The sequence below is a fragment of the Pyrus communis genome, chromosome 13 (assembly GCF_041283825.1).
Source record: "Pyrus communis isolate YQ-2024b chromosome 13, ASM4128382v1, whole genome shotgun sequence".
Lineage (NCBI taxonomy): Eukaryota > Viridiplantae > Streptophyta > Magnoliopsida > Rosales > Rosaceae > Pyrus > Pyrus communis.
The window spans coordinates 15,775,964-15,790,289 of NC_142577.1; the positions used below are offsets into that span (position 1 = coordinate 15,775,964).

The 14,326-nt window shown below is 37.2% G+C and overlaps 1 protein-coding gene, 1 long non-coding RNA gene and 1 pseudogene across 4 annotated transcripts in view; all 3 read left to right on the plus strand.

Annotated features, from left to right (window-relative positions):
• Nucleotides 1-4,322: 4,322 nt before the first annotated feature.
• Nucleotides 4,323-5,598, plus strand: LOC148691835 (uncharacterized). Its single transcript, XR_015954821.1, has 3 exons — nucleotides 4,323-5,029; nucleotides 5,147-5,209; nucleotides 5,397-5,598. It is a non-coding gene; the product is annotated as an uncharacterized LOC148691835 (long non-coding RNA).
• An 87-nt stretch (nucleotides 5,599-5,685) lies between these two features.
• Nucleotides 5,686-7,106, plus strand: LOC148691836 (pescadillo homolog; annotated as a pseudogene). The gene is made up of 5 exons (XR_015955252.1): nucleotides 5,686-5,801; nucleotides 5,966-6,213; nucleotides 6,312-6,405; nucleotides 6,524-6,608; nucleotides 6,709-7,106. The product of XR_015955252.1 is annotated as a pescadillo homolog (transcript).
• A 5,435-nt stretch (nucleotides 7,107-12,541) lies between these two features.
• The window catches only part of LOC148691837 (uncharacterized), a 53,449-nt gene continuing 51,664 nt past the window's right edge, over nucleotides 12,542-14,326 (plus strand). Inside the window, exons 1-2 of one of the 2 annotated variants that reach the window (XM_088682645.1) lie at nucleotides 12,542-13,177; nucleotides 13,285-13,399. In XM_088682645.1, the coding sequence (XP_088538771.1) occupies nucleotides 13,147-13,177; nucleotides 13,285-13,399 (146 nt within the window). In that variant the 5' untranslated portion in view covers nucleotides 12,542-13,146. The remainder of the gene's footprint in view (nucleotides 13,178-13,284; nucleotides 13,400-14,326) is intronic. The other variant, XM_088682646.1, reaches the window with a different exon arrangement.

The window sequence follows — 14,326 nt, forward strand, 5'->3', positions numbered from 1 at the left end:
TATTCTGTCAAAGTTGACAGAATATTCTAACGATATCTGGTAACGCCGGTAAACTCTGTTAATTATTTAACGGAATATTTTGTCAAACTGATGGAATATTCTTGACGGACGTCAGGGTTTGGCCTATGCGTGGTGGTGCGTATGACCGTGCCTTAGCAGGTGCGTCTGGCCTTCGATTGGCTTTCTGTCAGTTTTTGTAGGTCCGTGACGTCGAGTAGATTGATTTTGTATATTTAAACCCTATGTTTGAGCAAACTACAGAGGTTTTATTTAAGTTTCTGTTTAAGTGTTATTAAACTAAGTTAATTAGTAATTTCACATTTAGGGGAAACGTATCCTGAGGACATACGGGGTCAAGCAAGGCTCAGAGGCTTCGTTTCAACTGCATAACTATGAGTGGGTCATTTCTTTTTATAAGTATACGCATACTTGCTAGTTTCCAGTTATACTTTAAAAAGAATTTACTACGTATGGCCTGCTTATAATAAAATTACATGACGTAGTGAACTGACTGAACTTAGGGAATTATTCTGCGCCCTATAGGTTCACAGGTATGCACGAGATACCATGATATTATATTTACAGCTGTCATTATTACTATGCTGATTATAGTTATCGAATCTTTGTGGCATGATTATATTTATGTTATGTGCTCATCATTGTTGCACCCTGGTGTTAATACTCACCCTAGGACAGGGCCAATCCTTCACATGTATGTTCACATCCGCACCATTCGCTCGCCTTGGATCTAAGTAAGTGCCAGTCCTGTCGTACAGATTGCACTAGGAAATTTTGACTTGTATGTGACCGTGTTTCAGCGTCAACCTTCATGTGATCGTAGTACTAGAGCGCATTGATTACACCCAGTTTTGTCGTACAAGTCGCATTAGGTGACTCCGACTCGTGTGCTAGCATAGATTGATGAGCAATCAGTTCAATTGTACAAATTACGTTAGGCAACTCCGACTTGTGTGCTAGTAGATTGTTAAGCATTCTTTATGTTATGTTTACATATTGTGAGATTATGTGATTACGGTCACCTTGTGCTTACTTACGATAGCTGTATTTTATGATTTTCTTGAGACTTTGCAGGCTACGGTAAGTATTTTCTTATTATACGTAGTACGAATATTTTGTAAACTATACTTGATTTTATGGCGAAGGGTTATATCGTTTTTGAAAAGGTTTTTACAAAACACTATTTTTTGACCCACTTAATTTTGTTTTTCGCCCCTCTAGGTTTAATAGCTATGCTTACGTGTCAGCGAGGACTCTGGAAAATCATTGTAGATGGTTATCTTCAATGGTATAACCTTCACCCTACTTTACTGTACTATTCTTATGCTCTGACATCACATGTGAATTGGGTTAAATCCCGCTCACCCGCACACTGTTATGATTAGGCACTTTTAGGTTTTAATTTATTCACATTCTTTTTCTACTACACTACACTTTATGGCTTCGTCACCCTCCAGGTGTCGGCCAATACAACTCGATTCCAAGTCCAAGTGGACATTTCAGGTTGGGGTGTGTTCATAAAAAATGGTTGAGAAATGAGCAAGTTATAAAGTTTTGAAATTTTACCCAGAAACCGGCAAAAATTTCCAAATTTAGGCGAAACAAGACGATGCAACCGACGAGGCTCGTCAGAGAAGAAGAGGGAATATTTTGTCAAAGTTGATGGAATATTCTAATGGCGTCAGGTAACGCCGTTAACTTCCATTAGTTATTTAACGAAATATTTCATCAGACTAACAGAATATTCCTGACGAACATCAACGTTTGGCCTGCGCATGGTGGCGCGTATGGCCATGCCCTAGTTGGCTCATCTGGCCTCCAATTAGCTTTCTGTCAATTTGTGCAGGTTCGTGATGTCAAGTAGATCGATTTCTTATATTCAAACCCTATGTTTGAGCAATCTATGGAGGTTTTATTTAAGTTTCCATTTATGTGTTATTAAACTAAGTTAATTAGTAATTTCACATGTAGGGGAAACGTATCCCAAGGATGTACAGGGTCAAGCAAGGCTTGGAGGCTTCATTTCGACTGCATAACTATGAGCTAGTCATTTCTTTTTATAAGTATATGCATACTTGCTAGTTTCTAGTTATACCTTGAAAAGAATTTACTACGTATGCCTTGCTTAGACTTAAATTACATGAAGTAGTGAAATGACTGAACCTAGGGAATTATTCTACGTCCTATAGGTTCACAGGTATGCACGAGATACCATGATATTATATTTATAGCTATGATAATTACTATGTTGATTAGAGTTATCGAATCTTTGTGGCACGATTTTACTTATGTCATCTGCTTATCATTGCTGCACCCCGATGTTAGTAATTCGCCCAAGGTCAGGGTCATCCTTTCACGTGTATGTTCACATCCGTATCGTTCACTCGCATTGGATCCAAGTTAGGTGCCGGTCTTGTTGTACATATTGCATTAGGCAATTCCGGCTCGTATATGATCGTGCTTCGGCGCCAGCCTTCGTGTGATTGTAGTATTAGAGCGCATTTATTACACCTAATCTTGTCATATAGGATGGATTAGGCAACTCTGACTCGTGTGTCAGCATGTGCCGATGAGCATTTGTTATGTTATGTTTACTTATTACGAGGTTATGTGTGCTTATTTGCGATAGCTGTGCCTTATTGATTTCTTGAAACTTTGCAGGCTACGGTAAGTATTTCTTACTATATATAGTACGTATATATTTTGGAAACTATACTTGATTTTATGGCGAGAGGTTATAATGTTTTAAAAAGATCATTTACAAAACGTTATTTTCTGATCCACTCAACTTTTTTTTTCACCCCTCCAGGTTTAGTAGGTGGGATTTCGTGTAAACGAGAACTCTAGTAAGACCTCAGTAGATGGTTATCTTTAGTGGTATAACCTTCACCCTAATTATTGTACTGTTCTTATGCTCTGCCATAACATGTGAAATGGGTTCAATCCTGCTCACCCATGCACTCTTTTGATTACGCACTTTTAGGTTTTAAATTTATTCGTATTTTTCCACTACACTACACTTTATGGCTTCGTCACCCTCCAGGTGTCGGCCATCACAATTCGATTCGGAGTCTAAGTGGACATTCTGGGTCGGGTTGTGTCATCTTTATCGTTACTATTCTCAGATGGATGATGGAATACGCCCATGTGGGCATGTCAGCCAGACTAATGAGCTTAACGGAAGAGGATCCTCGCCGAATTAGCGGATCCTCTTTGTGAGGATCTCGGGGATCCTCCCACTATAACCGTTCATCGTGCATCGTGCAGTCAGAAATCATTGTAATTTTTTTATTTAAAATTGAGTATAAACAGTACCTGACAAAAACTGACCGAACGATACACGATGAACGGTTGTGATGGGAGGATTCCCGGGATCCTCACAAAGAGGATTCGGCAAGGATCCTCTTCCGAGCTTAACAGCCCTTGGATTAAATCCAATCGTTGATATCTCTCTGATCAAATCAAAGGGTATAAAAAAATTTAACGGCTCAAATTTAAATTTAATGATTAAATTTTTTAAACTTAATATTCACCTAATTTAGTGATTTTTTAATGATTATTGGAATTCAAATATTTTTAAGTTAAAAGTGTTCATAAAAATAAATTAGGATAATCTACATATAAAAACAAAAAACTTAATTTATTTTTTTAATAATTTTGGACTAAAAAAATTTAACCCAGAAAAGTTGGAGCAGAAAAACTGTTTGTGAATTAAAGCTTAAACATTTTATGTTAAAAAATTTAAGTTTTATTCTAAAAGTTGAAGATGATTTAATAAATTGTAATTTCATTCTCGCAAATGTATTTTTTTATAGGTTACTTTTCGTTTTTTAATCCAAATTTTAGGTTGCTCTCATATTCAACTTGGTATCGTTGTCTCGATCCCCAAACTGATCATGTTTTTCTTTCTAAAAATGCGGTTTTTGATGCAATTTCTTTTCCAATTTCTTTTCCCACGATGCTTCATTTACCACAGAATATACCCAAACTCTAGTACTGTAGCTGCCCATAGCCCTCCCCTAGCCTTCATCACAACCTGCTGCTAATGGACAGCCTGTCCATCCTCCATCTGCTATCGCCGCCCGCATGCTGCTGCCACTACTTTAGTACAACACAAACCCACTACCAAACCCTAGTGAGCAATAGAAATTATTACTTTAGTCTAAAGAAGCTGGCAAAATTGCACTATAGAAATGAACAGTGTTTTGAACCACATTTCAGTTTATTTACCGGATTGCCACCCGGTTGCTTTTAACACACTTTCGTTTTATTTACACAATTACCACTACGGCTTAAGAATTGATTTTCAACCATTCGCTGCATTTTAGCTTTTGACTCGGGGAGAGAGGGGAGGGGGATATCACGGCTGACAGATTGGAGAGAGACGATGACTCCCATTTTTGACTCGGAGACAGCTCGGTGTCGCTGTGTCGAGCGGAGAGAGGGGGATAGAGCGACTACAGAGCAGGGAGACACAGGGCCTGCATTTCAGCTTTGACTCGGGGAGAGAGAAGGGAAGGGGACATCACGGCTGACGAATTTGAGAGAGACAATGGCTCCCATTTTTTACTCGGAGACAGCTGGGTGTCGTTGTGGTGAGCAGAGAGAGGGGGACAGAGCAACTACAGAGGAGGGAGACATAGGGCCTGACAGATTGGACGGATGGGAGCTACTGATTTGGACTGAGTGAGAGAAAGATTTTGCTAGCTCCTCTGCCAGGATCTATGGGATTTTCTCCCATTTTAGAGAGAGAGATGGACAGGGAGAGAGATACAGAGCAGAAAGCATGAGTGTGTGTATTCTTTAGGGTTGACAGGTTACGCACATAGTCGGTGAGGAGGGGATGCCTCAGGGACGAATGGCAGGGTCTGGCCTTCATTTCTGTAGCTCGAGAACTTCGGTGAGATGAAGGAGAGGAGCAGGGAGATGAGCTCGAGTCGGCAAACGGCCGAAGATATCTTCAGGGATTACAGTGGTCGGAGAACCGACGCCGTCCACGATTTAACTAACGGTACTCCGATCTCTCTCTCTCTCTCTCTCACTCTCCTCCGTTTCTCTCTCTTAATTTCCTTTTGGTTTTGGAAATCTCTGACCTTTTGGGTGATGTTGTTTTCTCATGTGGACAAAGAGAGAGGTCGAGCAAGGTTTCGTCCATTTTGGTCAACTTGGGCTACCCCCAACGTTCGGTAAGGTATCAATCTCTTCCTGGTTTTCGCTTTGATTTTTTTTATGGAAGGTATGAGATTTCTTTAATCATACAATCAGCTTGCCCTTAATTATTCTTTCACTATATTTGACTGTTGTAGTCCTCTTTCAGCTACTCAAATGACACAATAAAAATCCCAAGAAAAATTTTCTCACTCTGTAATTTCCCTCAGATCCCTCGCCGATCTCTTCTCTCGCCTATGTTGTCTTACTCCATCGTTCACGTCAGGAAGGCCCGTGCGTGGTTTTTTGGGTGGGGATTTCAGATTTCAAGGGGGAAAGAGGCTGTGCTTCTTTTCAATCGGGCCAAGCCTCTATCTGCAAATCGAGGCCCCGGTGAAGCATAAGCGTTACAGGCCTGCAGTAAATTCTAGGTCACCTCCTCCGTCTCCGATAAGCTCTCCTATATACATAAGTATTAAAAGAACAATTTCCAATATTTAATTTCACCATTTTCTCACACTTCCAGTTGATTGTCCCTCGAATTTGCAGGGAAAGAAAAATGAAGGAAATGCCGCGAGGTACGTCACCAGGTCACAAGCTGTCAAGCAGCTTCAAGCCAGTCTTCCCCTCTTCAGGTCTGTCTCTGGTATTCAAGTTGTAATTTCTGTATTTTCTGTATTTTCACATGATTTATGTAATTTATGTTAATCTAGGGTTTAGGGTTTGTGCATTATTCGGATTTATCGGTTGAATTATTGCATGATTGCTTAATATATGTGCATGCTGTTGGAAATTATAGGAAATTGTGTATTCTAAAGGGCGTGTTCCCTTGGGAGCTGAAGGAAAAGGTGAAAGAAATCACCATACCTATTATCACTTGAAGGATGTTTCTTTCATTCAGCATGAACCACTACTCGAGCAGTTGAGAGAGATAAGAGCATACGAAAGAAAAGTAAAGAGAGCCGATGCGAAGAAGAACAAGGAACGAGCTGCTCTCCTGACAGAAAGAAGACCCACTTACAAATTAGATAGAATTATTTTGCAGAGGTTTGTTGGGTTTTTCTTACTGTTAAAAAATTAGTTGTGTGTCTGTTATTGTATGTAGGGCCTCTGACAGTTGTTGTTTCGTATGTTTGGAACTGCAGATATCCAAAATTCGTTGACGCACTTAGAGATATAGACGACTGCCTCAGCTATTGAGGACAGAATTGATGTCAAACGCATTCATAACTGTCGAAGGTATATTTGAATTTTTCTAAAAAAAGGAGTTCTGAAGTATGAAATCATGCTTAGTTACTTCTAGGAGTTAATCGTTTCGTGGAATCTTCCCTTAATATTGGTGTTGCTTTCGTACCAGGTTGAGTCATGAATGGCAAGCTTACATATCTTGGACTCATAAATTGCGTAAAGTCTTTGTATCTGTCAAAGGCATATATTATCAGGTTTGGTTATGTACTGTACATTGCTTATCAAATCTTCAACTGTGCATTTTATGTTATTGTGTTATTTGGGTATGAATTCTTCCGTTGTTTGTCCATGCAGGCAGAGGCTAAGGGGAAAAAAGTCAGATGGTTGACCCCTCACCCTTTGCACCAAGTTTTGACTGATGATATTGATTATATTTCGTACTTTGTATTTCTTTTTGTCCGTTATCAACCTCTGTTCGATTCCGGAGTGGGAGTTTGATAAAGAATGTGACTTTGAGATGACAGAGTTTTTGAAATTGTGTTGTGGCCATGTGTGAAGCTAAATGATGCAACCTTTGATCTCTCCCATTTGAATAAAGCTAAATTTTTGTATTAAAATGTTATAATATTCAAATGTATACTAAGTTTCTCAGTAGCCAAAACAAACCCTTTACATGATTTTGTCTAGAATTCGTTTAAAGATTTAAAATTTCTCTTCACTCTGTTAATGGGTTTGATTTTTCCCCATCTGTTTTCCAGTTTGAGTCTACTGAGTTCTGCGGATTCACTCAATTGCAATCATCTCTTCTGCAAGTAATCTCTACCTTCATTATTATTCGCATATGAATGTTAGGTTTTATTTAGATGTATTAATACTTGGAATGTGCTTGATCATATTGCCAGTGTTTGCTTATTTTTTACAGCACTTGCACCGTGAAGTCAATGAAGTCGGGTTCCATTTGTCCAGTTTATAAAATTCCATATCGACGCAAAGGTATGAATCATGACAATTTTATGTGTGCAATGATCAATTGGCGATGATATATCAATCTTTTGTGTTTCAGTTTCTTTTGTGTTTGTGTAACTGATCCTGGGATGTTTGTTGCAGGCACTGGGAAGACGACTCTGTCTACGGATCATAATCGGTATCTAATTGGATTTGATGAGCACTGCTGGAGCAACAATAGTGTCAAACATTGAAGGTGGTTGCTATGCCAAATGCATTGATTTGTCAAAGAACTGGGAACCAAATATTTGGAATGCAATTTGGGACTGGTACTTAACATCATGATTTAATTGAACATTCTACTTTAAAAATGACAGGTAGTGCGAAATGTTTATGTTCTGTGTCATGATTGGAGTGATATTTCAACTTCTTATCAAATATGGTTGCATGTGTTTGGCAGTTTTGGAGAATGTTGTGTTCGATGACCATAATCGAGAAGTTGATTACTCAGAGAAATCTGTTACTGGTAAGTAATTTAAATTCTGGGGTATTCAGTTGAAAGTTTTAATTTATAGTTTAGTTTAGTTTTTTATTTATTTATAATTTTGGTATTTTGTTTGTGTTTGATTATATTGAATTCGGATTTTAGTGAACTTATGTTTGGGCTTGATATTTTCCAACAGGTTGTGATTGAGGGAGCTTGAAATGGTAGTTGGATTTCATCGTCGTTGGTAAGGAAGACCTTCTCCCTCTCTCATTTCCATGCTAATCATTCCAATTTTCATTTTTGTGTCGAATTCTAAATTTTAGAATCAGGGTTTAGATTAGAACCATGTGTTACGCATTTGGGATTTTGAGTACAGTTGGTATTTCATATTTTCCCTCTTTTTTTTTTTTTTCAGAGATAATCAACTGTTATTAAGCTGTTTTGGTAGTGATTAGAACTTCCTTTAGAAATAATGAATCAAGTGATAGAGAGATAAGCTAATCGAAACAGTTCAAATATGAAGGAAAAAAGGTTTTGCTTTTTTAAGGTTTCAATTTTTTTGAAGTTTGGAGGCTTATGTCAGTCTATAACAATTGTTTGAATGGTTGTATCTAAGTATGCATTATACATTCAATTGAGCCGATGATGTATGTGTGCCAACGAATTTTGAAGAGTTCAGCTTGGTTTTCTCTATTTGGTCTTTAACATGAAAGGTGAGGCACTGTTCATTGACTAATTTAGTCCCTTCTCCAAGTTTTTAGTTTAGATTGGGTCGCTGTAATTTGCTTTTATGAGCACATCTGTGACTAAAGAAAATTTAAGCTGTCAAGTTCCCAAAATGTCTTAAGGATATATCAAGTTTAACAAGTCACGAACTCTGATCAATCAAAATGCAGTGTAAAAGGATATATCAAGTTTAACAAGTCACGAACTGTGATCAATCGAAATGTAGTGAAATTAGGGATTTTACACTAAAAAACGCAGTTAACTTTAGACCATAGGATTAGTATTTTGCACATGTGAGTATCATTAACCTGCTCATTTTATTTTTCTGGATAAGAAACAAACTGTCATTGAAGGGAGAAGACACTGTACAAAAACAAAGTTTATGTAAGATTTATATACGTGAGATCTTTGCTGCCATAGTTTTTACTTGCTATATATATTGGGTCATAGTGGATAGCTGGGATAACCTGACAATAAGTATGTATTCTTCTTCTGTATAATCAATTCTATAGCTGTTGTTTTTTCCTGATCCATATTTGCATTCTACATGTTATCTTTGTGACTGGCTTATCAAGTCACTAAGCAGCAAGCGGATGTGCTGTTTTTAATTTTAGTCAAATGGAACAAACTAATGGTCTAAGAGATTGCCTAAATGGATCCTAGAATAGTAAAAAATGCATAAAAGTTTGAAATAAATTGAGATCCAATATTATGAGTTGATTATCAGTACCATACATAAAACAAGGGAGTTCTTGATTCAAAGGTGAACCATTCCATGAAATTATGATATTCTGAACAATGAATTTGTGTTTTCAGTTAAACAAGAAGCTAAAGCGTAATCAAAGGATTTGTTGACCTATTGTGGAAGGTGAGATGCCAACTTTGTTTCCCAATGCCTATCTTTTATGGAAATTTTAATATTTTATATTTTGAAACTCTAAACTGATTGTCCTTCACGTGTTTTATGTAAAAAGTGACACATCTATGCACAAATGATTACAATCAGTTCATCGAAATCTTGGTTATTTAAATTGCCTATGTTGATTTGTGATTTTGTTGCCCTATGTTTTACTTTGTTGGTTGGCAAGAAGCATGTTCAATTGATTCAATTTATTCTTTTACTTTCTATGACAAATCAATCCTTTGCAGTCCTTTGGTATCAAGGGATGTTTTTTTTTTTTTTTTTTTTTTTTTTTAATCTGGTGCGCTACATGCAATTACATGTGTGAGAGACTTTTTAAATTAGATGCACTACACGCTTCTTACGGATTTTATAACGTCAAATTCTCATTCGGTTGCTGTTTTAAATTTGGGCTTCCGTTTGGTTAAGCATCCTTTTCTCCAAAAGGTAACATTGTTTCTAATGCCTAATCAAATTTTGATTTCTTGGGTCATTACAATTTATGTAGTTTTGTAAAGAGAAATTTTTTACAAGTGCAAACAACTGCCAGATTTTATTTTGAATTCTGAATATGCCAATAGAACCATAAAATTATAATAGTTGGGCAGTTACCGTAAATCTTTTTGTGACGTTTTTTAATGGATATATTATTCCATTGTTTTCAGGGGATGGACAGAAGTCCCCGGCAGCAATCTCTTTGTGATCATTGCTGGGATAATATCGTGGTCATTTTGAGTTCAGATTCAGCTAGCATGTGGTAAGCGTTTCTTTTCCGATTACTTTCATTTGTTTATTTGTGAATCAATAACTTTTTTAGGAATAATGAATGTCACAATTGCTGATAAATTGATACTTTGTTCGGAGCTTGAATTGTAGATCTGTGCAAGCTATCCATATATGGATCAATGCTATGAACTCTTCTCAACCTATGGACCTCAAATTTCAGTGCGTCTTCCATCGTTTATCCTACCTGACTATGTATAGAGCTATTACATTTGCAATCATACTAATTCCTTGAAAACAATATTTATATTTCTCTGTAAACTGCTAATTTTTCCTTGCTGGTACATTAAAATGAAAATATGAAAAGTAGTCTCAATCTTTCGAGGGAGAGAGGTGTTGGGTGTCTGAGACAAGGGGTTTCAGGTTAGGGAACCAAAATGTTCAGTTTCGTCCCATTCATTGTACAATGTCTTTTCATGTCAGCTCATTTGAATGCATATAAAAACGAAGCTGCATATCTTACCAACTTCATTCACTCATCTATCCCTGTCTGCATTTATGATTGTATTGAATTTATTCAGGTAAAATGTATCTTATTCATGCAGTTCAAGGTGATGCATTCAAGTCCCGCAGCAACGCGCGGGCACATTTTCTAGTCTATTCTATAGTTGGAGGGGAATTGGCCTGTTCATGGCTACAGTCAAACAAATGCCCCTCGATTTCACCTTATTTGCAACAATACCAACCAAATTAGGCTGGGTTGGGAGGGTAATTCTCAAAAGTTCAGAGGGTGATTTTGTCCATATGGTTTAGCACGGAGCCACTCGATTTCATGCTATTTACAACAATACCAGCCAAATGGGTCTGGGTTGGGAGGGTAGTTCTTAAAAGTTCAGAGGGTAATTTTGTCCGTTTGCTTTTGCACGGATTGATGGGTTACACGCGTGCGCTCTCCTCTCATCTCTCACTCTTCCTGTTTCTGACCTTCTCAAACCCTAGCAGCCACAACTCCATCTCTGGAATAGCATCGGCTCCTGCTTCCTAAAACCAAAACACAGACAAACTGGCCTCCATTTCTGTAACTCGAGAGCTTCGGTGAGATGAAGGAGAGGAGCAGGTAGATGGGCTCGAGTCCGCAACGGCGGAAGAGATCTTCAGGGATTACAGTGCTCGGAGAACCGACGCCGTCCACTCTTTAACTAACGGTACTCCGATCTCTCTCTCTTCTCCGTTTCTCTCTTAATTTCCTTTTTGTTTTGTTTGAATTTCTTTTTTGTGATTTTGGATTTACAAATGGATTTTGTGTTCAAATTTCCTTTTTGTGATTTTGGGGATTTTGTTTGTAGAGCGTTCATCATCGTTGAAGATGCCTCTTCTCGAGTCTTCTGCTTCATTCCATTTCTCTCATCCAAAAAATTAATCGCTGCTTCTCAAACTCTCTCTCTCTGTCTCGCAGCGCCGCACCAGGCGCCGCAGCCGCTCAAAGGCTGGGTCTCCAAAGGTGGCGTTTTGTAAAACCCTCCCTACTCAAGGCAAGTAATTTCATGCCCAATTTGGAATTTAAATCTATTTATTTTTTTAAATTGATTTGGGGTTACTGAAATCAGCTATGGAAAATCTACCACTGAGAAAACTCAAGATTCCAGTATTCAAGTTTTGGGTTCTCTTCAGACTTCACAATTGTGAACTGGGCAGCCATTGCAACCGGTTACAGAGCTTCCTGTGAGTTGAAGTTTTAAAATTTTGTTTAAATTTTTCCAGAGTTTTTATCATTTTTGTTATCTCTACTGATGTTTTGCATCCAGTTTTGACTGAATGCCGTGTTACAAATTCAGATCTGGAGCTTGCCCTTATCCAGTTTGCCAATGACATAAGCTCTGAAGCTCATGTTAAGGTAATCTTTTATGTAAACGTTCGATTGCACAAATGCGTTTTGTATATACATCATATGCGTCTTTAACAAATAAATGTCCATTTAGCACTTACTTCTGCATAACTTCGTTGTCAGTATATCTGTGAGTACATGCCCGTTACGTACTTCTAATAGCAAGAAGCAGCTTAGGAATGGACAGTTATTTCACTTCTGCATGAATTTTGTGCACTTTGAAATCTTTATTTTGGGTTCATTCTTATAACATCTTTAGAAATATTTCAAAACTTGACTCCCTTTTTCATAGTCATGATTGCTATTTTCTTTTTAACCAGGTCATGAGAAAAGTTAGGGTGAGCATCTACGATTATCAGCTGGAAAGCATGTTTGTTCACCACATGAGGCGAATAATTGTTCAGTTGTATATGGATTTGCCTTTGTTGGACTGTGCTGCTTTAAAGTTCTGGATTGGTGCTATCAATGAAGATGCCCCCCCTGTGCTGCGTTCGGGACTTTCTTGATTCAAGTATTATTCACTTGGTTTTCTTATTTTCTTACAAGTTTTCATTTGAAAAAAACAAAAATGCTTCATTCGTATGCATTCTATGTTGCTACTGAGGTTTATAATTTTTTTACTTTTTGCTTTTTATTTTTCCTCCTCAGGTAATATTTTCCTTTTACTGCATATTGTATCTTCTGTTTGAGAATGCCTCTGTTTTTTTAACTTGCTGAGAATGCATCTGTCAAAATTTTAAGGGCCTTTTTTTGTTTCATCCAATCATTTTCTTCATTTTCTATGTCCAACTATGAAGCATTTTTTTTTATTGATATAAAGACCTCTTTCTCCAATTATGCCTCTGTCAACTCTTTTTAATTTAAATGCACTCATTTAGCACTCACATTTATCTGATAGAGTAGATGAAAAAGAGGGAAACATGGATTATATATGCACCTTCACTTTGTTTTCTTATACGTCCTACTGTTACGAGATTAAATTTAACAGACATCCATACTAACAGCTTCGGTTTTCAAAATTTGTAGAAACCAGCTGTGATCTGTTGCAGGAAAGATTCAGAAAAGAAAACACCTCTAAATACCGAAGATTATGTCTAACTTTAGCATACTAGAAACTGGTATGCTATGCCATCAGCTGCTTCTAATTTTGTAAACAGTTAATACTATCTTAAAATTGAAATGCCAATGATTCGAAGCTCATGACTGAATTATTATAGTTCTGTAAGATTTATTGAATACTTTTTTTCAAACTGTCTCTCGCAGCGGAATCACCGCCACCAACAGCTATGGTTACACAGTTCGTCGTCGTCCAGTATTCCTCCGAAATTCAACTCTCTCTCTTTTTTCTCTCCAACTCAGTGCGTCTCTATTCTTCCAGGTACACCCATATCTATATCCCAAACGACTCTTTATATGTATCTATTTGTTAGAGAGGCTTTTGCCTTTTGGGTTCAATTTTATCTGCTGTCTGCATTGGATTTGATGTCTTCTCAGTCCTTATTTTTTTATCCAGCAATGGAGCTTGCATAATCACTTGAGAAATTGGCAAATGAAAGCTGCTTCACCTGCACAGTGTAAAACATTCATTGTTATTGTATGATGTCTTCTTAATATAAGATGATTAGGTGTAGGTGATTATATTTTGTACCAATAACGTGGATTGGTTGGTGTTGTGAATTAACAATTATGTGATCGTGAGACAATTGTACGAAGATAAAGTATTGGATTGGTGTTTGGTGTGGGTGCAAGTTGTGCCGGATTAGTGCTTTGGAGCATCATTTTTGAAAAAACATATGGTCAAGTCAGAGAAAAATGGTAGTTATGTGCTTATATACTGTAAGGATGCTTGGGCTGGTATATATATTTCCACATATTGTATTGGTAGCCACAAACATTTGTGTTTTATCCGACAATGTGATGCCATTTTTATCCCAACAGGTTCTGGAAGTGATCTCTGTTTCTGTTATCAAATGTGTGTAGTTTCCTATTTTTTTCTTCTTTTGGCTGGAAAGTAATGGAGAAGATAAAATTTGAAAGACAGTTGTGGTAATCCTTGAGATAAAAGTAGATGATCCATGCATTACTACATATATTTCAAGGAATTAATGTTGGATGCAAAGAACAATGTTACAGTTTCACTATCATATATCCAAATATTGTAAGTTTCGGACTTAACCTAAGGTGTAGTTAGCAAGACCACTTACAAGTTATAAATGTTTTTTTTTTTTTTTTTTTTTTTTTTTTTTTTTTTTTTTTTTTTTTTTTTTTTTTTGGGAAGCAGTTGAAAAACTTGATATCACCTTTG